This window comes from Psammomys obesus, unplaced genomic scaffold, assembly GCF_907164565.1.
Source record: "Psammomys obesus unplaced genomic scaffold, mPsaObe1.curated_primary_1811, whole genome shotgun sequence".
NCBI classification, from domain to species: Eukaryota; Metazoa; Chordata; class Mammalia; order Rodentia; family Muridae; genus Psammomys; species Psammomys obesus.
This window is the reverse complement of record NW_026596095.1, coordinates 28771407-28798070: the sequence shown is the minus strand read 5'-3', so window position 1 is coordinate 28798070 and position 26664 is coordinate 28771407. Positions and strand designations below refer to the sequence as shown.

The 26664-nt window shown below is 41.2% G+C and overlaps 1 protein-coding gene and 1 pseudogene across 1 annotated transcript in view; both read right to left on the bottom strand.

Annotated features, from left to right (window-relative positions):
* Positions 1-26664, bottom strand: part of Unc5c (unc-5 netrin receptor C) — a 307297-nt gene that overhangs the window by 15680 nt on the left and 264953 nt on the right. The window contains exons 9-12 of the mRNA XM_055628168.1: positions 25815-26159; positions 24203-24290; positions 13859-14027; positions 11410-11643 (exon numbers count right to left, since the gene is read on the bottom strand). Coding sequence (XP_055484143.1) covers positions 11410-11643; positions 13859-14027; positions 24203-24290; positions 25815-26159 — 836 coding nt within the window. The remainder of the gene's footprint in view (positions 1-11409; positions 11644-13858; positions 14028-24202; positions 24291-25814; positions 26160-26664) is intronic.
* On the bottom strand, positions 15820-16367 carry LOC129691861 (ATP synthase F(0) complex subunit C2, mitochondrial-like; annotated as a pseudogene).

Here is a 26664-nt window from a genome sequence, read left to right as displayed (position 1 = left end):
CCTATCAAAATCTTATCTGCTTGTAGGCCATGACCTTGATGTCAAAAAATTTTGAATGCAAAGTCTGGGTTGGAGTCAGTCCAAGGCTTTGGTTTTATAGAAGCTAGGGAGTTCTCCCTTATGAAGACCAGGTCTTCAAAAGGGGAAGGAACCCTTTTCAAAGAGAGAGGGGGAGAGAGAGAGAGAGATAGAAAGGAGAGAGAGAGAAAGGGAGGGAGAGAGGAGAGAGAGAGAAAAAAAACAAAGTACCACTTAGTAGCAGCTGGGCCTAGAACACACTTTATCTACATCGTTTTGTTCTCCTCTCCATCAACCAGAAGGCCTGTGATAAGCTGCCATGCAGAGCTGGTACATGACCTCTTGCACCTTCCTATCAATAAAACAAGTTTTATTGTCTACCAATCAAAAACTGATTGTGAATTTTATGTTAATTTCCTTAAAAAATTTAAACCCATATTCGCACATTGATATGCCAATATGTCATGCTATAAAAATAAAGTTATAAGCTGTGATTAACAAACACAGAATGGCTAATGTTGTCTTTTGTTGGCCGATGGTGCACTGGGCCTGTGGCATGTGAAATTGTTCTCTATCTTAGAGATGGTTGGTGAGAACAGCTATCTTCACACCAATATCTGAGTGAGGAACTAACTTAGGAATAAATACTTTAGCTATAAACATCTTTACTTAAATTTAACACATTTTTTTTCCTGAAAAACAGTGACTAGTGTTACTACAGTTAGGATATTCAACTTGAAGAAAAAAAAATACAAGAGACAAGCACCAAAGCACAGAGTGGATGTGGTACTGAATAATTTTAATCTCAGCACTCTCAGGAGGCAGAGGCAGATGGATATTTTGAGTTCAAGGCCAGCCTGGTCTATATGTTGAGTTTCAGGGAAGCTAAAACTCCATAATCAGACCCTGACTCAAATAAAATAACACTAACAAATAACAAACAAAAAACAAAATCTAAGATAAAACAAAAGAAAAGCAACAACAAAAAAAAAACTAATGAAATCACAAAAGATATTCAAGCAGAAATAGAAGATATTTTAATGAATAAGTGGAACACTCCTCAGAAATAAAATATCATGTAAATCCACCTGTGAGTCAAAATGACTAGTCATATGCAGTGGATGCCACATGCAAGTTTTGCGTCAGAAGAGGGGTCAACCTCAGGACATGCCACACAGGCTTGGTTTCTGTACTGTTAGTGTTCCGTGCTCTAATTTGAGATATGCCATGCCCATTTCCACTTAAAAATACACTATGACTTTTACATAACAGACTTAGTTTTACAGATTCTTCCTGAATAAAATCATACTGGTTAAGATATGTGATATGGATACAATGATGAAATAAAAATAACAGGCTCATTCATTAATGAAGCATGATCTTACAGCTACATTTTTTTTTCTTCTGGCCTTCTTGGAAACAGCCACTCAGCGTCATTGAGATGTGTGACTTATGTCAGAAAGTGTGTGCTTGGCCCACAGCTTCTCTTCTGCATGGTATAGAGACAATGTGAACCTATAACCAGGCTGAAATGAGCTATATTCTAAAACAGTATCTTGATAGACTGTTTTTTTGGAGTCACAAAGGTTAGGTTATTTATATACCTTAATGGAGGATAAGAACCAAATATTCTGAAGGTCAAAAGATTTAGGAAGATTTAACAAAATATCGTGACCTTGGAAAGAAATGTCATAATAAACATTAGGATCATGTAGGTTGTTTGTACTCAGAAATATAAAGGTCACCTTCCTTTGTTGAGGTTGTCTTTCTTTTTGGTAGCCAGTCTTACTTTCTTGGTTAGGGTCCTGGCTGAACCTGCTGAATGCTACGATAAACTGTCTCTGCCACTTGTTTTACTTTGAAACAAAACTGAAGAGTGACTCAAGATCGGTTGACAGAAGATCTCTACCCCAACTTTCCATGGAGCATACATGTCTGCACATATGTGAACCCTAGAGTGGTATCACCAGGAACTATCCCTGGGATCTGAGCAGCTTTTTGGCATGGCATCTGCTTCTAGCAGAGACCTGAATGAGGGCTGAATTGACTCCTGAACTCTATGAAATACTGCAGCAAAGGCAGCAGCATGGAATTCCACTGTAGATACAAGCAGCTTGCACAGCAACTAATTAAACCAAGGCATTGTCCATACTGAGCCATTAGCCTAGGCTACTTAAGAGGTATAATAAATCCAAGCTCTTTTAAAGGCCTAAGTGGAAAAATAAAGTAGCTCTGGTCTATGCTTGGGGCTTTTACAGGCCTCCAGATAGGAAGATCTAGCCACATTGGGCCCAACAGAGGAAGGGAAAGGAAGGGAAGGGAAGGGAAGGGAAGGCATACTTGGGAACCCATGACTCTTATGTTCTTTCTCTATCACTAGAAATTCTCACTCTTCAGGACTGTCAAGCCATGTGGGATGTGCCACCAATGTACCGATACCCCATGGACAAACTTCCCTCTGAGGATAGTCTCACAATTAGGCTTCCTGATTAAATTTCATTTTCTTATAGTCAACTGATCTCTAAAGAGAGGGCAGGAAGAAAAAAAAGCCACCACTTTGCTTCACTTGTCTGGTTTCCTTCTTGGTTGGTGTTGTTTCTGTACTTAAAAACAAATTAAAAAAAAAAGAATTCTGTGTACTCTATTTCCAACAGAAACAGGGACATGAATGGGCTGATCTACTTCTGCAAGGAGCTGGATCATTAGTATCAGACTCAGTAGAAGGTGGAAGGAGCTACTGTGGAGAAATCAATAAGCCCCAAAGATATGAAGCCCATAGCAGCCTTCATAGTATGCTTTGTGCTTGCCTAAGCATATGGAGGTAGGAACTGCCCTTTGCTCTGTCCATGGTGCTGACCCAGCCCAGGGCGGTACTAGGTCATGGTAGAGTCATAGAACTCCAATGTGTGAGAACCTGTGTTCATCCCACCAAGCACATTAAGCCTCAGATCAGCCCCCAGTGATTGTGGTGGCTGTCTGTACAAAGAGTCACATCTGCCTTCAGATTTAGTGAAACCTGCCCTGTTTTTATCCAGTCTTTATTCCTATGTTCAAACCTGCCCTGGTCATTGGGAATGAGATGTTTCTCTGTGCTGCTGTGGAAATTGCCTCTGCCCCCAGCACAGCATGTGCCTGTACTCTACTAAAGCAGAGGCCAAAAAAGAGAGCAGCGGTCTTTGTCTCCTGTTACTCGACAGCTTTCCAGCAGGCGGCTCTCACTCCTGAACCTGCTGTCCTCACCTCTGGTCTTCAGGCTTCTGGCTGCTGAGCTGGGCAATGGGGAACAGCTGACTGTCATCCAGCCTCTTCCACCTGCTCAGGTCAATGTCACCTCATGCTACTTTCCCTTCCTGTGTTCACACTGGGGTGCTCTGCCCTCCCCCCAAATCTGTCTGCCTGCCTTCATCCTTTAATAATAATAAGGCTAGATGCCAGTGACCATGTGCAAACATTCTCCGTCAAGTCTCTTCATTTCCAGGGCTCTGCCTGCTGTCCCAGCAGCTGCTGCTGCCACAGATGCGTGAGCTGAGCTGCCACTTTCAGCCTGCTCAGTCAAGAAAGTTTGTGATGCTTTCAAAGCAGTGTGCCAAGGGTCCCTCTCAGCAGAGCGGCCATGCCATTTGTCTCCTTTGGGTATTCTTCTAATGAAAACAAGGATATACCTCACAGTAACATGAAACAGGGACTTTCATATCACTCTAGTACTTGTGAGGTCATGTTGGATTTTTCTTTACCTTTAATATGTTATTATTCAAATTCTATGTGCGCATTTCATAAGCAATTGACATAAATTTAAGACAATACAAACTTTCCATCTTGTGCTGTCTAGACCAGCAACCCAAACCAAGCATTAATATCTGCAATTAAGGTACATGAGGGCAGTCTTTGCTTCTGGAGACTTGTGGGGAGGGGAATTCAGTCCCTTTCCCTTTCCCAGATTCTCCAGTCTGCTTGCTTTCTTATCTCATGAATTCCTTCCTCTGTCTTCAAATCCAACAATGAAACATCTGTCTCATCATTCCATGGTTATGATACCTGCTGACCACAGGTCAAATCGGCTCTCTACTTTGTAAAACAATGGTCATTATTTTATATCCACCCTGTCAAGGGGGAGCACAATCATATCTGCAAAGTCCCTATGCTGTGGAAAATGTTTACACATTCCATATTCAGAACAGCAATGCATACTATCTTCAGAGAAGTATTATTATGCTTAGTACAACTTCTTTTCTTCCTATGCTTCCTACAAAAGTAAATTCAGCCAGTAGATCATTTGCACAATATAGGAGAGGGCTTTTAAGTTAAAATCTCACAAGAAGCTGGCAATGAGAAGATCAATTCTGAGACAGATCCCCAGGACAACACCTGACCAGCTTGACTGCCACCAGAGAAGAAACATCCTGACAGTAGACCACAATTAAACTTAACATCTTTGTTGTTTTATGACCTTCCAAATATTACAATAGTCTCAATGCCCATGTGAGGATGATTAATAGGCTCTAGTCCTAATTTTGTGCCAGACTTAATAATTTTATTCTTGAGTCTTCCAGGGGTCTGAGATAGACACAATCATTGGAAGATTTAGCACATTTTTCTTGGTTTTATCTAATCTATGTATCATATGCATGGATACATTTATGTCAGAAACCAGGACTGTGAGAGTTTAATACACAAGTCAGGTTAGCTTTGGGGTCAGCTGCTGCTTGCCATTAGGCAGTAGCAGATGGACAACAGTGGGTTGGCAACAGGTGGCAAGATGAAAACAAAGCCACCCACCCCCTTTCATAAGTTGCTTAGCAAGCACAGCCTAGGAGGGCATCACACCATTGGCAATTGAGCATCATCCAAACTATTCTGTTCTCTCTACTTTTCAGTGTTTCTTTCCTTTTTATCTCTCTCTTTTCCAGAGTTACTGTTCTCTCCTGGAGCCTACATTAGGGTGGCTGAGAATTAGACTAATCTGAAGGAGAGTTTTCTCTGTACCCAAGGACTCCAAAGTGAAAACCCAGATTGTGATAATGTAATTTTTTTGGTCTGGATCACAAATACATTTGTCAGAAACTCAATACACATTATGCATACAGAGTGAATGCAAATAACTTCTTTTAAGTTTTAGATTTCAGCATTTATTGAGGTCCTTTATTATGAAGAGACATCTCTGATAGTGAAGCAGAAATTACTTATTTCTACATAGATGTATTTTTTTTCTCTCTGGGTGTTTTTGAACTTATTCCAAATATAACCTTATTCTCTGTTAATTTCTGGTCTATTTATACTAGGATTTAAGTCTTTGCAAATAATGAAAGGAAAACATCATTTTTATTACTTTAATCACCCAAGGAGAAGGAGAGAAAAAGAAACTCACTGATACTCCAAACACCATCTTTTCAACATACTTGACCTCTGTATAGACTTTATTCCAAACTATTCTCAGTTTTCAGCATCTTTATCTCTTTGTGTGAACTCAACCTCTACTTTGCTCCCTCTGGTCCCTCATGCATGTACACAGGGAGAAACCTTCCTGAACAGTATATAAAAGATTCCTGCTGTCTTCCATCAGCCTTGACTTCTACCCCAGTGGTCACTGCTGGCATTCTGATTCTACATCAGTGCTTCCAAATTGCTAAGTGCAGCTTTTAAGTTTCAGGTGACCATTTTTGCTCTAGGGTTTAACAAAATTCAGAAAAATTGTTACCAAAGCTGCCAAACTCAAAAAGGCAGGCAGAAAGATGAAAGAATGCATTGGAGCTTATTGCGCTTGACTGACAAAGACTGACACATACTAATATAACCAGATTAAAAATATTTTAATACACCCAGAATTGTTAAAATATAATAATTAATATTCCTGGTATTCACAGGCCAAAATCTTTTCTAATAGTGTATAAAGATTAAGTATCTATATCCACTGAAAATAAATACTCCTCTGGACCTCGACCATAGTCTGATATTTCTGTTTTTCCACAATCTAGAAAGACTCTCTACATCAAGCTGTAACCTTATGAAAACATCAAGCCCTTGCAGACACAACACTGGGTACAAGTGTTAATTATAAGGGATTAGCTTAAAACATAAACCAGGAAGCAGACCTTCTTCCTCCCAGGGTCCAGATTTAGAGAAAAGAGACTATATCAAAGCCAGGGAGGCATAAGGGACCAAGTTGATGAAGTATCCATGGAGTTGGGAGATCATTGTTAGGCAAAACGATGGCTGTGATATGATCAGAACACATGGGACATGGAAGAGGTTCCCAACAACTGCTATGTGAAATAGGATTCACTGGGAAAAGATAAATAAAAGGACAAGAGAATCAGGGCAGGCACTGTTTAGATTTGTCAGCTTGGGATTGTAATGGGCCTGGTTGGAAATGAGCCTGAACAAAAAGAGAATTTGTTATTTTGTGAGCATCATTGGCGATGGGAATCTGGGCAACCAGCTATAGCTCAATGTGAGCATATGTTTGAAATGAATTCTCTCTGGATATGGATAAAGACAGAAGAGGATTTTTAGATCAAGAGACCAGGGAAGGTTGAGGAAGCTTCTTCTAAAAGTAAGTGGTGGCTTAACTGTGACAGTGATGGAAGCTCATGTGGTTTCAGTCATGACACTGGGGGATGTGCTCACATTGGAGATCCTGGCAAAGAAGATGTCACTGCTGAGACCAAAAAATGAGCACATCTACATGGATAGATGGATGGATGGATGGATGGATGGATGGATAAATGGATAGATGATGTGAGAGGAATGAAGACGAAAAATAAATGTATCTAGAACAACAATTCTGGGGCTAACACTGAATTTGAGAGAATGCTTGGAATAAAATAGGTTGAAAGAAAGTCTACAGGGCAGGTCCTGTTGGAGCTGCACTCAATGCAACTCAATGCATAATGGACAACATGAGGGAACTCCAACCCACAAGTGGAGAGATGTCCTAGAGCATCTATGAAGTGTGAGAATGAATCCAGCTTTTTCTCTCAGCCCTTGTGTTAAATTAAGAGAATGTGGCTTCACTACAGGCACTGGAAGGGAGGAAGAGCCATCTGGAGGTCCAGGAGTAGCTAAGATGAGTAAGTGAAAGAATGGGGAAATGTATGATTTGAAGATGTAAAATGTTTGTTCAAGTTTCTAAGACCTTAACTGACTGCACGATATGCAGGAAACATTGAGGTATAACTCCATTCCCAGCCAAAGTAGCTCAGATCCTTTGTAGAAGGACCCTGGAACAAAACCCCAGTAGATTTTTTTATAGGTACTGTGATAAAAAAATTACTAAATGAGGAAGAGACGGAGAAAAGAGAAAACAAAGAAGAGAGAAGAAAGGACTGGGAAAGGTGATGCAAAAGAGCCTGGAAATGTAAAGATCATAAGACGAGCATAGAGATGCCAGACCAGCATTGAGAAACAGCAGGAAGTTTGAGAAGAAGGTATATTTCTGGTACTGGAGGACCCTGTAGAACTAATCAGCCTCCATGTTCCAATTCAAGTGTGGGTGAGGTAGTACAGACATGACTGAACTAATTGTCTCTTCGGAGTGTTGAGTAGACCGTTTACTTATTACCAGGATTTTGGTATTCCTGCATTATTAAAAGGCCAAAAGGTGCAAGAATGCCTCATCCATTATTCACATTTCTTTCCAGCTAAGTGCTGGGTCCCCAGATGCTGAGAATTTATAAATGTCTGTCTGGAAAGCACTGACCATGATGCAAACTGCTCTCGGGCTGTTTTCACTGCTGAAAGCAATCTGCTGGTCTTCTTTGCATTGACCATTTCCGTCCCTGTTCCATAATTAACATATCCAAATGTGGCTTTTGCAAAGCATTACATGTTTGCATAGATCTTTGTGTGTCTCTTGGGAAGGCAGGTCAGAAGATCCCGAGTATTGCTATGTCGGAATAAAAATTGTGTGGATGAAACATTTCAGATACCATCAATGTCTTTGGCCATGTACCTCTTGCAATAATTTTGCATGGAATTGTTCAGAAGATTTGCTTTAATCGGATCCCATGGCTCTCCAATAAATACAGCTTTTCCCAAGAAGAGTTTAAACCTAGCTTGATTTGTATTCTGACAGTGCCTTAGAAGTATCGGACACATCCGCAAAGAGGATAAAAGAAAGAACCTGAAGCCTTACACAGAGCCACATTCACATTACTTATTTCCACATCGGGAAACCCAACAAGCTTAATCATTAAGAATATATGTAGTAGAACAGACCATGCACATCAATACTGCCCTCACTGAGGGCCGTGGCACATGCCAGTGTCAGAGCCTTGTGGATGTGCACGGTCTGTGCTGCTCCCAGAAACCGTGTGGACATCTGTGCTCCATGCTCGCACTGTCTGGGAAGGGCAAGGAAGCTGCCTTCGCAGTGGCGGGGATGACTGCAGACCCACAGGCGAGAGAGAGTCATAGGAGGCTCCTGTGACAACCCGATGGCACACGCCTGTAATCCCAGCACTCAGGGAGGCAGAGGCAGAGGCAGGCAGATCTCTGTGAGTTTCAGGCCAGCCTGGTCTACAAAGCGAGTCCAGGACTACGCAGAGAAACCCAATCCTGGAATAAGGATGCTGAAGTATAGCTCTCCACAGCTGGCAGCTTCCGCCTGGGGTGTGACGGGGAAGGACCGAGTTGTCCTCAGCAGGCTGGCCATGGGAGTTTGACCATGCTACAGTCAGTGTGAGGGCAGCACAAATGGGACGTATGTCGGGCTTTTTCTTTGGGGTCTGTGAGGTAGGAGGTGACTGGGAAGTGACGTGTCTGGGGTGTGTTAAGTGAAGATCCCCAAATAATCAATAAAATGATTATGTTGGAAAAAAAATGAAAAAAAAAAAAGAATATATGTAGTCTCCTGGAGACCATGCTGGCTGCATCCACCTTGAGAACTGCCCAGGGCCTATGGCTGCTCACTTCTCCACAACTGCCTTACTGTCATCTCTGAGATTGCTTCCCAGACGTCCTGACCTGTAACCTCCATTTTTTCACAATCCAAAATCATTCTCTGGATGGAAACTGTAGAAAGAAATACCCTGACACTCAGAAAATGTTCTTCCCTTGGCTTTCTTGACTCTTTTCACTCTCATTTTCCTCCCTTGGGTACTCTAATTTCCATTGGCTGGCAGGCCTTCCTGCTTCCATATCATGGTAGCCTTTCCTTGGTCCATGGCTGGCTTTTTAATCAAGTTAGTTCCATAGACCAACTGTAGTTAACTTCCCACACTTGAGGTTTGCTTTCTCTGTACCACTGCCATGTGACCTAGAACCAATGAAACTTTCCTGACTTTGGGAGGCCACATCTGTCAAGTAGAAATAATTATACCTTATGGGGCTAGTAGAGAGAGTGAATGAGTTAACAAAAATATGTAGAAATTTGCCTGGCATCCAGAAACACTCAGTAATAGTCACTATTTTTATTTTTGAACTCTTCTTGTTGGATATTTTCCCTTCTAACCCTGGCTGACAAATATCAACATGATATCACTGATGCGTGAATTTCTACATTGGGATCCATTGTCTGTTTAGAAAACCAGACCCATATATGATTATTTGGAAAGTGTGTGTTATTTTAAAACTGCTACCCCCCAAAATAATTCTACATATTTACGGAGTCTAGTATGTTGTCAAAGAATGAGACTCATATTGCACATTCTGACTTTGATATGTATTTTGAAGAAGTTGATATTTTCCTATCAGACAATAGAAGAACAGACACCAAAAGCTAAGCAGGGACAAAGGGGGAGGGGAACAGAGACTGTGGGACACATAAAGCCACATAAATATATCCAATTGTCCCTTGGATATCTTTGGGTACCAGACGTAGGCCCCTAACTCAGTAGTCCATAAGTAAAAACACTATTGCTGGCAAATGTTTGTGTTATCTAAAACAATAGCTGACAATCTACTCCACAAAGTTGGAGTTTCAAGAGATTGGACCCTTGGAAGGTAATTAGATGATGAGGGTAAGGTTCTCCTGAATAAGATAGATACCATTATAAAAGAGACTCCCTAGCCATAGACCTCCCTAGCCATCTCTCTACCCCATAAAAGCACAGCAAGAGACTGGCTGTCTAAAACCTGGAAGAAGCCTTTACTAGAGTTCAATCCTGATGACTCCCTCACAATGGGCTTCCAGCTTCCAGCATAGTGAGGAATAACTGTCACCAAGTCCATGGTATTTGTCATAGTACCATGAATTGACAAAGTCACAAAGCCACTCACTCTAGACTTTGTCATTGTTAGAAGAGAGAAGTGTGATCTTCCAATACTTAAGTGCTAGTCACCACGCTGCTGGTCAGGACCCGTTTCCTTCCTCTTATTTTTCTTATATCACAACAGCTCTGCCACATCCCTTTATTAACTTGTAAGTCAGAGTCAGGGGTCTAATGCATATTTGCAATCATGCCTTGCTTCTGCTTAAATGTCTGTAGACTCTGTAGGCTCTTTCTGATAGCTAAGGCCTACCTTATGCAAAGATGTTATTGTCCTCAGTCTACCGGTATAAAACATCAATTACTACTTACTTTTGTGTGTCTTTGTCCTTTTCCCAATATCTAGACATCTTGAATGTTTTTTTCCTATCAAGGGTGCTTAAAACCTTACCTTCCATTATGACAAGACTTAAATGTTAGCTCTTGTTCAGATTTTCTTAGAATACTATGTAGCTGTCCATCCTGAACTCATACAAAATGTTGCATCTCAGCTGTGACATTCATCACATTCTGGCTTTAGAATACTATGTAGCTTTCCATCCTGAACTCATACAAAATGTTGCATCTCAGCTGAGACATTCATCACGTTCTGGCTTATCTCCTCAACTCTGGCACACTTCCTTTATTCCTCCTTCTAGATCATAACTTCTTCAAAGGCACTTACTATATCCCTTAAAGCTTCAAATGGGATAAAACGAATGGCAATAATCATACCAGGAATTAAGCTCATTTATTCTGCAAAGCAGCAGCCTGTTGTCAAATGCTAACCCTCTCCCTCACAGCCCTCGTAAAAAGAATGGGAAAGCATATAAATGAAGTAGCACACAAGAGGAACATACAGTGTGAGCAATTACGCCAATTTCTTTTATAGGAAGAAAGCAGCTGAGATAAACATGGAAGCAGATTATTTACCATCCACAGGCTTCGTTGCCAAATTATTCTACATTTTTCATTAAAAGAGCTCAAGTAAGATAAACAAAAGTAGCCCCTGGGAGGAATCAGCACCGAGAAAATAGCTTATCTATCAGCGTGGCCTCTGAGATAGATCTGTGTAACTGCCTCCTCTGGGACGCAATGCACGTGTCTGCACACCTGCCCAGAGCCACACCTCCAGGTGTTTAAGGCCACTCCAGACCTGAGAGTCCAGGTGAGGGTGACGAGGGTGGATCAGGTGCAAGACACTCACCTTCAGGGCATCCTGTGTGTCGTCCAGGCAGTAGACTCTGATGCTGTACTCCAGGGAAGAACAGCAGAGTGGCCCAAAGATGGCCAGTTTCAGGCGCTTGGCAGCTGCTTTGGTGGTGGACTGTCCCACCAGGGCATAGGTGCTAAGGTTCTCGGTGAGGATGTGACAAGCCTCTGCATCCAGCTGAATGTAACAGGGGGTTGTGAAGTTTTCCTCTCCAACCACCACCACATCCTGCGAACGAGAGGGAAGGACACATGGCTAAGCTACCAAGGACATGTGCCAGGCACCATGGATGGGGGTGGATAAAATGGGAATATGTCCCTGACTTCTGGTTCAACTTTCACAAACTTTGTGGTATCTGTTTTCATTCTCCAGCACCAGCTCTCTGTCTCATTGTCACTGCTGATGTGAGTACTGACATACTATCCTCGAATCTGTATGAAAACCCAGAAGACAATAGTAAATCATTCCTTTTATTTCAGTATAACTAAGCTTATTAACTGTGTCTGAGAATTTTACAATTTAATCTTACAATCTTTTATTTAATCTAAAAGTGCAAAGTATTGAGGTATCACCATAGCATGTCAACCTTTCCCCAAGAATTGACATCTAAAAATAATTAGAGGAATTAAGACATTATACAATACTACTGCGCTTTCTTTTCCAAAATCGTATTACAGTGATTTCTCAGAATAGTATACTTTTCTCTATGTAACCCCAGCTCTCAGAATCGGCACAAGGTGAGCTCTGGCAGGTACACACTGTCTTTTTACACACTTCTCTGCTACTTACGTATTCCATTAACTAGTTCATTATTTTAGACGTAAAAATATTCAGTAAGAAATAAGTGGAAGTGATGATTTTTGTAAAAAAAATAATTGCTAATTCAACCATGCCATGTTTTGGTCTACTGCCATGTAACTAAAAGGCTTAATTTATATACTAACAAAAAGGGAGAATCAGGTTGGTAGGGCAAGGGTCAACATTCCACATGCTCCCAGGGCAGGAGGTAGGGTGGAAGGTGATAAGACGTGCTGGAGACTGAACAGATACAGCATGCGGCTGGGTTATGCATTCAGTGCCCCCTGAGCTCATCCAATGGGACGGCAGGCTCATGGCCAGCAGAGCCATGATTTACCGCAGACAACTACACATTCTGATTTTTATGTGGTCTCCCAACTTTTTAAGTAATTCAGATTGAGAATGATGGGTAGGAAATAAAACACAGGCATGAACATGATTCAGTCTCTGAATTAGGTCATTTTGTTTCCATGGAGCAGGAGTCACTTCTACCAGGCTTTCTATTGTGCCCCAGTGAGTCTAAGGCATGGTGGGTTGTGGACTACTCAAAAAAGTGAGTGAATGAGATTTAGTCTCCAGGTCTGGATAAAGACATGAAAGAAGTTGCCACCTCAGGTGATAGCTTATTGGTTAGGCTTTATGGCATCATCTGAGATATGATGAGCTCTGTTTTAATAAACTCAAGGAAATGATATTTTGAAGTGAATATGATTGAATCTTATGCTGATGAGAAAAGGCAGCTCAAGGCCTTTAAGTTTATTCCAGGCCCCAGGACACTGGAGAAAGGAGGACCTGGACGCAGAGTTTAGAATATCTGTGGCCAACAGTGGACACCATAGGCCAAGCCTGTTGTAAGAGTTTGCACGAAAATATTCCTCGTACTTTACTGGACTCTTGAGCTCACCATTCTATCATTATTAGCATCAGTTAGCCCCAGAAATGGAAAAGGCATTCAGCAAAGAATCTTGCAAATAATTAAGAGAGGACCATTTAAGTCTGTTTAAAGACTCTAGTTAATGCGTAACCCCAAACTCAGTCCTAGATGTGCTCTGATAAGACATGATTCCCTGGTATGGTCAAGTGTAGCCAATGTTTGTAGAAAGAAGAAAATCTAGTTAATCCCAGAATACCATGCTTTGCTACTAAGGCAGTTTTTTTTTTTTTTCTAAACTATTATAGCCTTAAGCTTTCATGTATGTCTTTATACTTTCTTTGCTAAAAATACCACAAGTGATTATATTGTAACTTCACATTTTGCATATGTAAATTTTATATAAATATACATTTATACTATCATTTACATAAGTATTTGATAAAGATATTCTTGAGAGACAGATGCTAAATGAAGAGTTCTGATGTAAGTTCCGATGATCCCTCCTTCCCTCTTTTCCCAACATGTGGTGCCTGTACTCCTCACAGTGGGGTTCCTAGGACATCTGATCATCCTTCTATCTGTGTGCTGATCTTGAACATCCCCTTCCTTTTGCCCACCAGGCAGACGATAGAGAAGTAGGTGCTGGTCTTCTGTCTTTCATTTTGAGCGTGAGCTGAAGGCCATCATGCTTTGCTTTAGAAATAAAGGTCTCCCTTACTTGCCTCAGTGATGGACATGGGAGACCCAGTTCTCCCACAGATGTTCACTCACCTCCCATTGTCCCTGTACTGCTTGGTTTTTAAGCTGGATCTTCCAGTCCTCGGTGTTTGGGTCTGCGCAGTGATGCAGAGTGAGGATGACAGGGCGCGTCAAGAGAGCTCCAGGAGGCCCACAGCTCACCACAGGGGTCAGGAGGGTCTGTGAGTCTTCCATGGGAGGTCTGCAGGGAGAGCAGAGAACCATACCAGTGACATTTCCATAGTATTAAGGCACTGTGTCATCCCTGAGATCTAAAGCTGGACAAACAGTGCAAATCTCTTCCTCATAACACTTGGGTAGGGGTGGGTATTGGGCAGTAAGACAGAAATAAATGGATGCCATGTTCTCTATAGACAGGCTTTCATCTTGTAAGACTGGAGGTTTTTCTGACAGCAGAGCATCTCTTTGCCAGCGTGTCTTTGATCACCATCCTCAGACATAAGACTGCCTTGGGTAGCTTCCTCTAAATTCGTGCTCTGATACTTTCAGGATGGAATGAGAAAGAACAGAATTCTTATGAAGTTACATAACCAGCTTTTCTGATAACTCTCACCACTGGTCTCACAGCGTTTTAAATACTTTTGTGTTTTCAGGGCCTAACTTGAAAAATATTTCAAAAAACTCACTTCAGAATGAGGACACCCTAGAGCTAAACTTAGTCCAAATGACTTTCAGGCATAATTCAGGCTGGTATAGCAAATTCATTCTTTCAAATGTGAGCAGAAAGAATATAGAAAGGAACTTCTATAGCAAGTTAAAATGAGATCACATCACTTATGTATTTCATACACAAAAAAATCTGGTCGTAAGGGACTCAAAGATGCAAACTATTCTTCCTTGCTTCCTTTCTTCCTTTCCATTCTTTTCTTTCTTTCCTAAACTGTCAATCTGTTTCATTTACATGACTAAACAACAAGCAAACGAACTAATTACTCCAAGCTGCCAATTAGTATGTGAGGAAGTCATTCCAAAGTTCTTGAGGTTGTTTAACTGTCTTACAGCTCACAGTTGCTGTTCTGTGATTAGACTAAAAGTGAGCTTCTCAAGACTTCTCACACTGACTCACTGCCAGAGAGCATGGCTACAAAAGTTACAGGCCCATGAAATTTTAGGATTTCTCCCCACCCAGGACAAGGGGCTAATTACTACACAACTGACATGTGATTAGTGTCTTAGACATATCCAAAGTTAGAGACCAGTTACTGCAACATCATTCATTCATTATCAACTCACATTATAATCTGCTACATTGACCATGATCTGCCTTCTAGACGTTTCTTTCCACATGTCCTTGACCTGCTAACTAGCCTGATTTCTATCATGTATTTGGAAATCATTTTATATCTTCATTCTCCATTTTTGTCAATGTCATCTGTCTCTCTCCTTATGTTTTTTTCTTCAAGTTCGTAAGGAAGTTGTCAGTGATGGTGTTCATTGAATTGGGAATCCTGAAATCAATCCAAACCTTATGTGTAGAGCACATGAGGACTGTTATTTTGTTTAATGTTTATGTATATATAGTCACACATCACAAAATCATTGCATTGGATTATTGTCAGTCAAGTAATAACTTACAAATATTATGTATCAGGCTCCAGTTAAGAGGGGAGGATGGCAATATTATTATTAATAATCTTTTAAAAAAGTAGGCAGGAGAGCCACTGGAAGCCAAGTAATTTTTTAAAGCTAAGCCCTCAAATATTCCTATCATAAGTGTTCTTAGGCTATATATAATCTTGCGCTGGTAAGTGGCTTTCGCATCTAGACATATTTGTGTTTTAAATTTTGCTTAGTAGATACGGTATACAGTTCTTCTTTTTTCCCATCTTATTAATATAGTATTTTTTTGTCTTCTCTGTCAAATCCTGAGCCAAGCTCTTCCCCAAGACTTCCTGGGGACGTACAGGAACAGGTGCAAACAGGGCAGAGGGGACACAACAGAACTATGGGAGGTGGAATTGGAGACCACTGCTTCACATGGCAAAGAAGATGAGAAGGGCCAACATTAGGCAAAAGAGCCCCATAGCATCTGAGAGGGCAAATCCCAGAATCACATAGGATAAGAGCTGTTGTTTCAGGGAAGGGTTCCTGGCATAGCCAATGATGAGGCCCCATAAAACAGTCCCAGTCCCAGCCCCAGAGCCAGCTATGCCAACTGTAGCAGCCCCAGCCTGAAAGAACTTGGTGGCTATGTCTATGTCCCTTGAAATGGTGCTGGCTTGGAAGCAGCAACTAGAGATGAGTGAGGTCAGAGGCTTCTGGACTGCCAAGCTGCTGAGGCCCCCATCTCTTGGCACCCGTGGTCACTTCAACTCCACAGTGGAGAGGGGACGACTCAGCATTTGAGAGAGGCTCCTGATCAAGGAATGGGAAGAGAGCAGGCAAACACTTTCAGGGGTGAGGGGCCAAGGCAGGAGAGCTGCTCCCAGGGTAGAGAAGACAGAAAGGGCCAGTACACAGTTCTTAATGCTATGTCATTTCTCCAAATGTTGTTTATCTCCCATAGTCTACTGACCTTCATGATTGGATATGTCTTCCATTTTTGTGTTCATTATAATTACTGCCGACATTGTAACACAAGAATAAGACAAGAATATGAACTTTCCAAGGTCACCACTTGCAGCCTCTCTCTCTTCAGACATCAATACCTCCAGGTTATTTAGCTCAACCAAATATAAACCCATTAAAATGCACATCTCAGGCACATCCTTCTGTCTTACTCATGTGGACATTTAAAAGGACACATCAAACTCTTCTATAATAGCAGTGACTACCTGAAATTGATTTGTCTCTTATTGTTACCTATGGTTTATGTATTATTTATCACATTGTCTAGAGTTGGTAAATATCAATGCCCTACCCTCATCTAATGCTGCATAAATGAACAGAGATGAATGAATGATGCAGCTGTTATTGTTTTTAACATTGTTAGGAGATAATTCTTTACAGATTTATTATGATGCTTGTCTGCAGTTTCCCTGGAAGATAAAGATGTCTACCTCTGAAGGGAATGATATGTAGGACTACGTCTTATTTAAAAAAAGAGCGTCTTCGTGTTTTGTGGTCCTTTACTAAAACTGTGTAGCTATCACCTGATCCTCTCTGAAATACTCCTGAACTTCAGCTCGGGAGACTAATACAAAATCAATGATGCTCTAGAACAGGCCATCGTTGTGACTGATGAGCTTTCTGACCTAAAAACTTGTGCCTTCTATCAGTACTGACACAACAGTGACAGCTCACATGATAGCTCATAAGTGAGGCCAGACATTAAAGCCTTCACAGTTGTCGGTTAACACTGTCCCCAAAGCTTACAGTTTGATCTCCATTGTCCTTAAGAATCCTGACCCTCCCTCCTTCCCTCCTTCCCAGGATCACACCAACTTCTGTCCTGTCCTTTCATTCTCCCACGAGGAAGCCTCAAACAAGCTTTGATTACTTCCAGTCCTTTAATATCCTGCATAACATGTTTCCTTTATTAAGTCTACAACCTCCCAGGCACCGGGAGGACGTACTTATATTTGGAATCATAAGGTTTCTGGCAATAGCTTGAGACTTCAATACTATCCTTTTTACCACTTTGGTTTTTATTTTCTCTTAACACATTTTGTCTTCTTTTGTCTAAACTCCCTGACCCCTGTATAACATATGTGAAGCTTTGCTTTCATTTTGTCATGATTAATATTCCATTATCTGCCTTTGGCAGTGACTTTACTGTGGCCTAATACCACTTTTCCTACCAGGAGAGAAATACGCCTTTAATGGTTGTGTCCCTGGGGCTTATACCTACCTTTAACTTGCGAGTGCACCCTGAGAGGTGATCAATCGGCTGTACAAGGAGGGACCTCGAGGGGACCCATCTCAAGTGGCCCTAGTGGAGAGTGGAGGTCTGTCTCTCAGGCTGGTGTCAGCAGCCTGTGCTTGAAGAAGGGAAGGAGGGGCTTCCTCTCACTGCCCATGAACATACGGGAGAGGAATCCTCCTGCTGGGTTGGAAAATTGTCAGCTGGACACTGTCTGAGCACACCCGTGGCATGAGTAGTGATGGACACTGCTCTTGGAGGAGGGAGACCAAATGAACGGTGGTGGGAGGAGGGGAAGCGAATGGCAAGTGAGTGTCAAAAGAATTTATTAACTCAGTGAGGTGCGAAACTGTAATGAATAGGGAAGTGATGAAGATGGAGTGGAATCCATAATGGGGTGAAAAACAAAGAAGTAACACTCTTGTACGTTTCTACGATGAAGGAAGCAGCTTCCATCACGTATGAAAAGAGAGACTTAGGTAAACATTAACTATATTAAACCAAGGGCCAGAAGTGTCTACATTCACACAGCCATTACTTACATAAATGAAGGGTTTTCAAAGCATACCAAGCCAAATAGTAGAAACTAAATGTAAGCCTCACCTATGGTTTTGTATGTCCAACGAGCTATCTGAGTTACTCAAGCAAACGGTCTCTATATATTAATTGCAGACGACAGGGAAGTGAACACAGAACAAAAATTACCTACAGGAACAGGAGTTAGGTAGAAGCTCAGTAAAGTCTGAGATCAAAATTTTTGAAGTGTTCCAAAAACAAACACACAAAGAAAAACCTAACAAGATTAAAATCAGGTTAATAACTCCTCAGGTCCCAATGTTCCTAGGACAAAGTTCATGAGGAGGAGAAGCTGGTTTTCTGTTGGAGAGATTTGCTTTCAGCTGCTGGTGGCTTTTATCAGAGAGAAGACCACGCAGAAGAGCATCATGGGAAAATGATCCTGTGAGCAGCAGCTTTAGCTGCCCATGCACATCTGCAAGGTAAGGTGATCACATGACCCCTTTCCGGAGGATGCAGGGCCAATGATCGGCACCACGAGATCTCACAAGCAAATCGTTTCTCTTCTTTCCCACTGGTCCACATAGACTGGCTGGCCATGAGCTTAGGGACTATCCGAGAAGAATCTGCCTTCATCTACCTCTGTGCCTTCTGTGAATGCAAGCCTTTCTGTCTGGTCCCTCAGGGTGACAATCACATGCCAGGCTCAGGTGTCTTTTAAAGCACATGCCTTCCCACATAACAGGCAATTTGAAATGTTTGCACTCTGGGGTTCCTGACAGGGAATATCCAACTTGCTTCCTGTCAAAAGCTCAATTGAGGAAAAAAAATAAACAAATGAAAGCCATTCTGAAGGGCATGTTGCCATTTTCCCAGACAGACAGAGTCTGTCCCTAGATTAAGTAAGAACAACTATGCACTGTGCTCTGGGCTGAATCCTTGTGGAATTATTTTACTGAGTGTAAACTTCGTACCACTACAGTCTGCTTCCCTTGGGAGTCGTTAATACAAACAGTCTTTAAACTCATTGCCGCTTTTATCTCAGGATCTTAGTGACTCAAAATGTGTTCTTTATGAGGAAGCAGAGAGAAAAGAGATGGACTACTTCTAGCTATATTGTTTCTGCGGATATGAAAGCTTAGTGAAGCCTTTTTTTTTTCTTTTTTCCTTCTTCATGTTTATTGAGACAGATTTTCGCTATAGCTTGTGCTGGCCTTGAACTCGTAAATTTCTGGTCTCAGTGTTGTGAGCGCTAAAGTTTCAGACATGTATCATGCATCTGGCTACCTTTCTCCCTGGAAGCAATGAAATAGTCAATTTATTATCTATCCCAGGAAATTCATTATGCCATTAACTTATATTCCTACTGCCCACCTGACTTTATCTATACATCACTACACATTTTATGGTACATATGGATATATATGGTCTTTTCATTACCTCATCACGAATTCATACTTTAGACTAGTCACATAGATTTTACCAAGAGAAGAATGCTAAAGACCACCAACATACTATAGTTGACAAACTTAGTAGTTTTAAAAACGGTTCTTCCTTATTATTATTTGCATTTCAATTTTAGCATCACCACTGTCAAACACCTCTTTAATTTTGATTTTTAGGATTCTCTTATACCAGACAGGTGGGTTGGTGCACTCCCATAATCCTAGCACTCAGGGAGGCAAAGGCAAGTAGAACTCTGTGAGTTTGAAGCCAGCCTGGTCAAAAAAGCCAGTCCAGGACACAGTCCAAGGCTACACAGGGAAACCCTGTCCCAATAAAAACAAAAGAAGAAAAAAAAAGGAGATTCTCTTACATCATGGCTTACAAGGATACCTTATACATAGTTATCCTTTAGTTCAAAGTATTTTCAGTGAAGAGCTATCATATATTACCCCTGGGTCAGATATAAACCATGTGCCCACCTTATCCTTTCATGTTTAGTTTCATTAAAAATAAACCAGAATGGGAATTTTCCCATTGCCCCCACCCCTAATACCTCCCACCATTCTGTCTTCAACATATTCTACACACCTCCCCCGCAACATTTCTGGCTAGTTAAAAACAAAACAAAACAAAACAAAACTTTTTTGCTCTGTAGTAATTTTCACTTTTTACTCCCCTGTCTTCAGGCCTGCCACGCTCCTCTCTCACCTGTCTGCAGCCCAACCCAGAACCTTCAGGAAGACCTACTGCTCCCTCTTCCAGCAGGTCACACCAGCAGTCAGCACGCCACTCTTTAAAAAGAAGTGTTAGTCCTGTGTCATTAAGCTGTCCATAAACTTCCTGTGGCTCTCCACAGTTTACATAGAGAGTCCTATTCATTTTCACACTTGGAATTTCTGAACTGTAGTCCTTTTGATTGAAGAAACTATGAGGCAGTATAGGATACAGGGGGAAAAAAAAAGAAAATTTAACTTTCAGATCTCAAACTATTTTGCCCACAAGACCTGATAAAGAATGGCCTTTTGGTCTCAATGAGATTTAAAAAAAAAAAATCATTATAGAAACAAGACAGAAAGGACCACATTCCTACATGAGCCATAGAAATTGTATTCATGGGGAAAACTGAGGCTTTGTAGTTTTTCCAGAGCCGTGCAAAGTAGGGGAGGAAGAAATCCCTGCAAAGTCAGCCTCGCAACTCTTCACCTTCTTTGGTCAGACATGGTTTGTTCTGTCTCTGGCTCATTTAGGCCAAGCATCTGCCAGCCTGTGCTCTGCATAGAGAACATTCAGTAATGACGGGGCCCGTTTGTCACATTCACTATGCCACATGTAATTAAGTTCACGCCTCCCTTCAGACAACTCCCATCAGCAGATGACCAGCTGGGTGCCATCCAGCTGGAAACAGCCAGTTCTGGATGCAATGAAAGGAATCAGACAGAAAGAAAAAAAGAAATGGAGAAAAAGAGTGTTCCCGGTTCTGCCCCAAATGCCTTCAGGTGTCACTTATCTCCTGATCTCCTTGCCCCGACTTCTCCGACAATTTTCATCTGAACTGCGTGAAGATCGTGAAGGTCTTCACTGAGCATTGGCAAGTGTAGGCAAATGTATGGTGGTGAGAAGGTGGAGGAGGGGGTTTTGGAGCGGTGTACATGGGAAGGATGTCCCTTGGAAAGCAAAAGAGCTCTGGGCTCACATGAACTTGGGTTGTGCTTAGCCCTGCTCAGTGACTGTGTAAGACCTCTTGTTGAGACTTGATTCCCCGAGGTTTAAGTTCCGTCACCTTTAAACTGATATTCATCATAAACTGATATTCATCATAACAGTTTCTCTAAGACGGAAGCACACATAAGAGTCTGCAGAATGAACGTCAGCAATAGTTCACATTGATGCTCATTCTGAAATACACTTCCACCGTGATTCTGCAGAGAAAACACACAGTGTGATGTAGCAGAAAATTAGTGGTGTGAAGTCTCCTCATTTATTTGAGGGGTCATCTTGTGTTTTATCCTTGATTCATAGTCTCTGGCATGTATTTTCTTTTGGGGGTTGTATGTATTCATGTGCGGAGGCTAAAAGTGAACTTCAGATATCTCCCTCAACTGCTCTACATCTTATATTTTCTGAGACAGAATCTCTCACTTAAACTAGAGCTACTCAGGCTATTTAAACTGGTTTGCTGGCAAGCCCCTGGGATTCTCTTGTCTCTAGCTTCTTAATGCTAGGATTATGGGTGTGTGCTGCTGTGCCTCTATGTAGGTGCTGGGTATCAAAATCAGGACTTCATGCTTTTGTGGCAAACACCTTACATGCTGAGCTATTTCCCTTCCCACTTCCTGCACTTTTTTTCTTTTAAGATCTTGAGCTTTCTGATAGGGGAGGTCATCCTCTCCTTCTAGTTGACCCTAGCCTATCAGGTCTTATCAGGACTGGCTGTGTGTCTTCCTCTGTGGCCTCGTAAGGCTGCACCCCTCAGGGGGAGGTGATCAAAGAGCCAGCCACTGAGTTCATGTCAGAAACAATCCTTGTTCTCATTACTAGGGAACCCACTTGGAGACTGAGCTGCCATGGGCTACAGCTGTGCATGGGTTTGAGGTCCTCTCCATGCGTTGTCCTTGGTTCAGGGCCCCCAGTGCTCAGTTTTTTTTTTTTTTTAAAGACAAATGTATGTAACAACCGTGAAAATATAAATGTGCTATATGAATGTGAGGGAGGAGTTGGGGAGGGAAAACAATATTTTCAAAATATATTGTATAAAAAATTAAAAAAAGATCTTGAGAATTTTCCATATGTATAACTTTCTTGATGAAAACCAAATTCAATAGAGCAATCCTCCCCCCAGTATCTTTTAGTGTCTTTTATTTAAAGTTAAAGGCTTCTGGAACCATAAGGAAGAGGTGCTTGACCTTATCAATATTCTATTTTCTTCCCCCCCATCCAAAATGGATAATCACTGCTCTGACTCAGATACCCCCAAAGATTGAAGGGAAAACTAGTTGAGAGTGAGGAAGGACATATCAAAACGTGGCATGGCAGTGAGCCAATATGGTCTAGGCCTTAGTTGGCGATCATGGTAATTGGGTGAATAAAGGAGGATATGAACAGTGCACGTCATTGTGGCAAAAATGTACAAGCACTTCTCACTTCTGTCAAAGGCACTGCCCAGAGCATCAAAGGCCTTAGTTGTCAGTGTCAGTTGAATGCTCACTTTGGCTTAGGACAAGAGAAAATAAAATGAAATAAATCAATCTTGGAGTTTGTTAATGACTTTTCTTGCTCCCAAATAGGGAGCCCTAAGGGCCTATGAATGTTGCTCTGCATTAGTGATGAAAAACATTTTTGATATATGCAAATCTTTTAATGATTTTTTTTCCCCTGTGGCTTGAATTTAAGGCATGGAATGATGCTCAAGGACTCATTGCCTTTTTTTTTTTTTTACTTTTTAGTCTGGCTATTGCTTGTGTAGTTGAAAGGATACTACCAGAGGAAAAAATGTTCTGGGTCACTGTTATAAATACCTATGTCTCCACCTGGGTGCACAACAAAAGAGCTTTTCAGCTACTCAAGTACTCAAAAGAGCTGGCTTCCTGAGGATGAGGATAAGAGTTAGGGATGACACCCATGAGGATGGTCTCCTGGCCTGCATTTGTCACCACTCTGCTCAGAGCCAGGCCCAAGGATGCTTTTCCCCAAGGCCAGTGATGCTACATATTCAGTGAGCACCTCCATTTTCAAAACATCTTTTGCTTTAAGATCTCAATGTGATTTTGAAAGAATTAATCATCCAGGCTTCTACACACACACACACACACACACACACACACACACACACACACACACAGATAGAGAGGGAGAGAGAAAGAAAGAGAGAGAAAGATTGAGAGAGAGACAGAGAACACATTATGTGGGAACTAATCAAGAAAGACCATCTCTGCTATGTCAGAAGCTAAACTTAAAACTGAATTTAAGACATCTAACCTGTTCTTAGTATTTTTTACTTAAAATAGCTTCATATTGATGAATATGATGCATTCAAATTCAAGATAGAACCTTTGGATACAGTCTGGTTTTAATCAACACTAGGCTCATTTTGAAAGGTCTAATTATAAAAGCTAAGCATAGGAAGATTGATGAGTCCAATGGGCTGGAGGAGAATTACAAAGGAAAGAATCAACATGGGTTGTTCTAGGCTGAGGTGGGAGGGGCATTAAAGGATATCCACTTTTGTGACCTTTAGTTCCCCAATAATGAGATTCTTGACCCAAGTCACTGGAAACCAGCCTATCTCTGAAAATCCACACATCTCTTTAGACAATCTATGAATCATGTTTTTGGCCATATTTTTCTGCTAAAGAACCACGTGTCTACTCATAGAAAAGATCTCTAACATTTCATCCACATTCAAGGTATGCGCCATCTGAAGCTCCAAACTAAAGGAGGAGTAAACTTTGACTTTTTTGTTTTTTATAGGTCTAGAGTCAAATGTATGTCACTCAAGACAAAAATATATTTGGTCTGTGGTTTCTACTTTGCAGTTCTCCTCCAAGTTAGAGATTGATAAAAAATGTATCAGAAAAAAAAAAAAACATACTTACCTCATATTTTCTTTCCTGTGCACGGTCACATACATTTCATAGACTCTTCCTTGGGGAATGGCCCCAGCGGGAATCAGCAAGCTTACTCCTGAATAGTAAAAGAGAGAAGTACTGTATAAGACTTATGAAGCAAACAGAAACTTCTAGAATGCCTTTGCAGTTAGTAAAAAGGGAATGAGATTTTGTGCCCATGTAGCACTAGTCTTTAAGTTTTCCCAAAGGACATGTAAAGGTCTGTAGTTGCCCTCCCTTCTTGATGGCATTGCTTTTCACCATAGCTCCCTCTGAACTTTTATGGAATTACTTAAAGAGAGTGATGTCATTTTGAAAGTTCGTGTTTTATTTAAGGAATAGACAGATGGTCCCACTGTTGTTTTTCTTGTAAATTGAGGGGAAACCAAAAACTGCTATTAAAATTTTAAACAGCTGCAATGATGCATTGTTTTTGATAAAAAAAAAAGTTCCCCATGAAATTCAAAGTCAGGGAAATGCTAACCTCAGCCATATCAGAAAAGTTGTTTTGCTTTTTCCTGAAATATCTGGTGAGCCTCAGTGTTATTGCACAGCAGGGTTAGAGATGGGAAGAATGTATTACGTAAAACTTTAGAAAACGAGCAGCAACATCTCACTTAGCTGCAACACTTTATTGTTGCTGATGGTGCCTGTGAGAGGGATTTTTGGTATGAACTGTGTGAGAACTGGGCTTCTGACAAGGTTGAAGCAATTTGAGCTGGTGTCAGGATCACCTGCAGGACCTAGTTCCAAAGTCTTGGTGGGAATTATATATATATATATATACGGTTGTGGGTATAATACTTAATTTATATGACATTAACACAATAGGTTGGTGAAATTATTTTTGCTATTTTATTGAATAATATTCACAGTCTTTTCCAGAAACGTTAGGCTGTGCTCTGAAAATAGTTACTAGCTATCTAATGACCTACAGCTGCAAGTCCATCAGTACTACTAGAAATGAGCACCAGCTTTCAACACTGGAAGCCACTGACTTACGTTCTTATGGAAGACTGTTGTGCTTTTCATTCTTTAGACATAAACTATATAACAAACTTAAACATAAGTAAAACTACAAATGGACACTGAATGATGCTGAGATTGTAGATCAATATATCATTGACTAGAAGAAATACCTAAAAGATATTCTCTTGTTGAATGATACACTGAATAATTAATAAATGAAGGTTTTTATATTTGTATCTATTGTTGTATTTCTGATTATTTAAGAAATAATTTTCTGAAATATGGCTTCCTTGAAAACAACGCACTGGACCAACTGATTGCATTTTCTAATTCGTTTGTTTTGAAGTACAGGGACTACCATGAGGGTTCCCGGGTCTATTGTGCCTTCAAGATGGTTAGTGCCAGTTCTGAATTACACCTCAGCAGAAGGTTCTTTCCAGGGGAACTGAATTCAGAGTTGGTTGGATGATGGTAAATGGTTGTATAGATTTTAATGTTTGAGAGCTACTGAATGGAAAATTGAGGTAGATGATATCTAACATTTCAAGTTCAATAAGGACAGAGTTAAGATTTTAGAGACTCCAATATGTTTTCAAGCTGCATCTTTGTCACTTAAACTTTTAGGAATTACCTGAGTTAGGGATGATGAGGTGACCTCCAAGGGAGTTGAAGGTGCCAAAGGCTGTGCAGGATGGGTCAGTCTGTCTTGCAAGACTCTGATTCTTCAGGTTAAGGGCCTCATTCTCTAGTAAGGATTGGGTCATCTGTGGCGACAGCTTGGATGTGAACTCAGAGAGGTCATCCTGGGGAGTGACAGCACCTGAGGTATTATACACTTTGATTTTCAAGTTTGGTAGTGGGTCCAGAATTGGAGAATTGGTCATTGGGATTTTGTCTGAGACGTCGTGCAGAGCATACACTGGTCCTCTGTACATGGCTGCAGCTGAGGTGAGGTCTGGGGGCACTGCCAGGAGATCTGAGTCAGAAAGAGAAAGGAATTCTGTTTGCATTCTCCATTCAGACCAAGCTAGATTAGCAAGAATCCTCTTCACAGCTTTAAGCCAAGGCAATGCTGCTTGGCTAATAGTACAGATGGGGGGATCAAAAGCTCTGGAAAATAGCGCAAGATAGTGTCAGTGTACACTGTGATATGGGCCGTCAGTGGGTAACCTTGCTCCTTCTGTATTTTGCCTTGAGGTCTAATCATGATACTTAGGATATTTGACCGTTTCAACAGATTAGAAAGAACAATAAGAGCTCCTGAGTGACAATTTGGTAATGGTTTCGCTTGCATATGCTAAATTTGGATCTATCTGTACATCACCGCATTAAAAGCATTATGAGAAAGGGAAAAGGGAGCAGAAAATCATTGAACCAGTGTACTCATTCTTTCAAATAGAAGTTAAAAAGCAGGCCAGAAGTACCTGTCAGAAAAACAAACCAGAAATGATCTGTGCATCTCATCTACTCTGACTTATTAT